This window comes from Anarrhichthys ocellatus, unplaced genomic scaffold (assembly GCF_004355925.1).
Source record: "Anarrhichthys ocellatus isolate YVR2014 unplaced genomic scaffold, GSC_Weel_1.0 scaffold716, whole genome shotgun sequence".
Taxonomy (NCBI): Eukaryota; Metazoa; Chordata; class Actinopteri; order Perciformes; family Anarhichadidae; genus Anarrhichthys; species Anarrhichthys ocellatus.
The window spans coordinates 1-2500 of NW_022280690.1; the positions used below are offsets into that span (position 1 = coordinate 1).

The following is a 2500-nucleotide window of genomic DNA, read 5'->3' on the forward strand; positions in this document are numbered from 1 at the left end:
TAACCATGTCATGTGAAATTCCACGTGTGTGTGTGTGTGTGTGTGTGTGCGCGCACATGATCAGGATGATACCAGCTCCGCCTCATTTGAGTCGGGAAAAACCCTGCATTGTTTGCTACAGGTGATGTTAGCCTGACGTGACAAAGAGACACTGCTCGTAGTGTAGTTGACAGTGTTGGAGTGGAGCTGAGCTGATTGTGTGCTCATAGCTGAGGACGCGGTTAGTGTTGTGTTTTAATGAGAGCTTTGTAGTCGAGCTGCCGTGTTTCTAGGGATGAGTCAGGAGGTCGGTTGGTAGGCTGAAGGACAATTTAACTGGAATATCTTCATGTTGAATGGAATGCCATGAAACCCCTCGCGCTGTAAGTGATGAGTTCAATGTTCCAAGTATTTTAAAGTTGTTCCTCTACGGCTTACATGGGACTTTCAGTTGTGACAAAATTGGCTAATGTTATCATGCTAAACTAAGGTGGCAACAATGGTGAACACTACAGTCTGAAAATAAGCATGTTGGCATTGTCATTGTGAACTAGCCTACTCAAAGCAAGTAGAGCCTCTTCAGCTTAGTTTAAATGATGTCATCACGACTTAAAAATCATAGTGTGGCTCAGTGGTGGAGCAGGTTCGTCATTGTGTATGCTGAATGATTAAGCCTAAAGTAATAGTTTCATTGATGATTGTTGGTTGCAGCCCAGTGCAGTTGTACTTCTACTGACCCACAGATGGACCAGTAGATACGTCTTTCTCTTCCCTCCATCCTCAGCCAGAGCTCACATGTCATCTGTGTGGGGGGGGGGGGCAGGGCAGATAACCCTGCTGTCCCCACTTGTTAGACAACATGCCTATTCTTATTAAAAACCCACTTCCTTATTCAATGGAAACGTCCTCATCCACGTCTTACACGCACTCATACACACACTAGGCTAGTGGTAAATGGAGACAAAACAGGAAGAGTACGTTTTAGACAAAATCATTTGAGACGAGTGGAGGTTGTGAAGATGTCTGATCAGAGAGTAAGAACACGTCATTGGGACATTTTGCAGGGCCATCCCTGGGCTAAGAGTTTGAAATCTATTCGGCATTAATTTTCCACAACAGGTTACTTTGTGATACTCGGCAAAGCTTCAAAACAGCTGGTTGCATCTGTTGAAAGGACAAAAAGGGGGTTTTGTAGACAACGCTTTATATCCCGAACAACGGAAAGGAATCAACAGTCAAAGATCACATAGGCTCCTGACCAGTGAGGGCTTCTTTGTGATACTCAGCACTATGGGCCTCTACATTGATACACACACACACATGGCTGTGTGGGCCATGTCCTGGTTTTTGAGTTGGCCTTTAATAGAACTTTGGGTCATGTGAAAGAGTCTTTCTGAAACCTTTGAGTAAAGGTTGAGGCTGGGTTTCCCAAAGTTGTGCTTGTAGAAAAGTCATCAAAGGAGTTGCATGAAATTCATTCAGGGGAGAGACTATGTTCAGCTAGTTTTTCCATTAGTCTCCCTGTTGTTCCGTAGCTATCCTATAGTATCACTACACTACATGTACAGGTGCAGACAGCAGACCATTTCACACTGGTTTTAAGGTCGGAGAGCTTCCGGTCGAGGTATTGGGCTGGACGTAGTTTGGTTCACTTGTCTCGTCTCAAATACTCACCCAAGCAGAGTTACTAATGTGTCACAAACAATAAAACGCACCACCATAGAATACGGGAACCTTGAGAGATGTCACTGGGACAACAGCAAAGTGTTGTAGATACTGGTGTGGAGACAGAAGAGCATGTATGACCCTCTGTTTAACATTCTACCACATAGCCCGTCTAAAGATGGAGCTCCCTGCTAGCCGTTTATGTAGAGGTGATGTGACTTTGTTGAACAGACCAGGTCCAGTCTATTGAAAGCCTGTATTGAAAACCAGCACTCAGCCATCAGTGAGTATGTTCTGTGACTGCCAAAGCCCCCATAAAGCAACACAACCTTTGTGCTGACTGTTGGCATGTCTTCATTAATGTTGGCAGTGGAGATGTACGCTCTCTCAGTTCAGTGGTGCTCATGCTACTCCTCTTCCTGCCCGGTTGGGTTAGTGGGGTAAAGGTTGTTTTTGACACCAGAGAGACTCCGGTCGATCTTTCTAATCAATCCCATTTCCTTTCTCTTTCTCTCTCTCTCTCAAAGCCTCATGGGTAGTGTGACACAATATGAAAATGGCACCGAGAAGAATCAAAGCAGGGTCTTCAGAAACTCTGGCGCCTGTTGTTGCCACACCTACACAAAGCCCATTTAATGATCACACATATGTGTCCCTTGTTTCCCTTCATCAGTTTGTCCAATGGGTGGCAGCAGCAGCAGGTTGTTTGGTACGTTGGCCCAGTCGTTGAACAGCGCCCCCTTGGACCAGTCGGACCCGTACCCAGAGGAGAACCCAGACCAGGACATGGTCGAGAGTGACCCGGACCAGCTGCTCAGAGAGTGTGAAGAGGCCCTGCAGGGGCGTCCGGCCAGGC

The 2500-nt window shown here is 46.3% G+C and overlaps 1 protein-coding gene across 1 annotated transcript in view; it reads left to right on the forward strand.

Moving 5' to 3' along the window:
* Nucleotides 1-11: 11 nt before the first annotated feature.
* LOC116376930 (nocturnin-like) overlaps nucleotides 12-2500 on the forward strand; it is a 4319-nt gene continuing 1830 nt past the window's right edge. Inside the window, exon 1 of the mRNA XM_031838435.1 lies at nucleotides 12-2500. This exon is cut by the window's right edge and continues 96 nt beyond it. Within this exon, the coding sequence (XP_031694295.1) occupies nucleotides 2326-2500 (175 nt within the window). The 5' untranslated portion in view covers nucleotides 12-2325.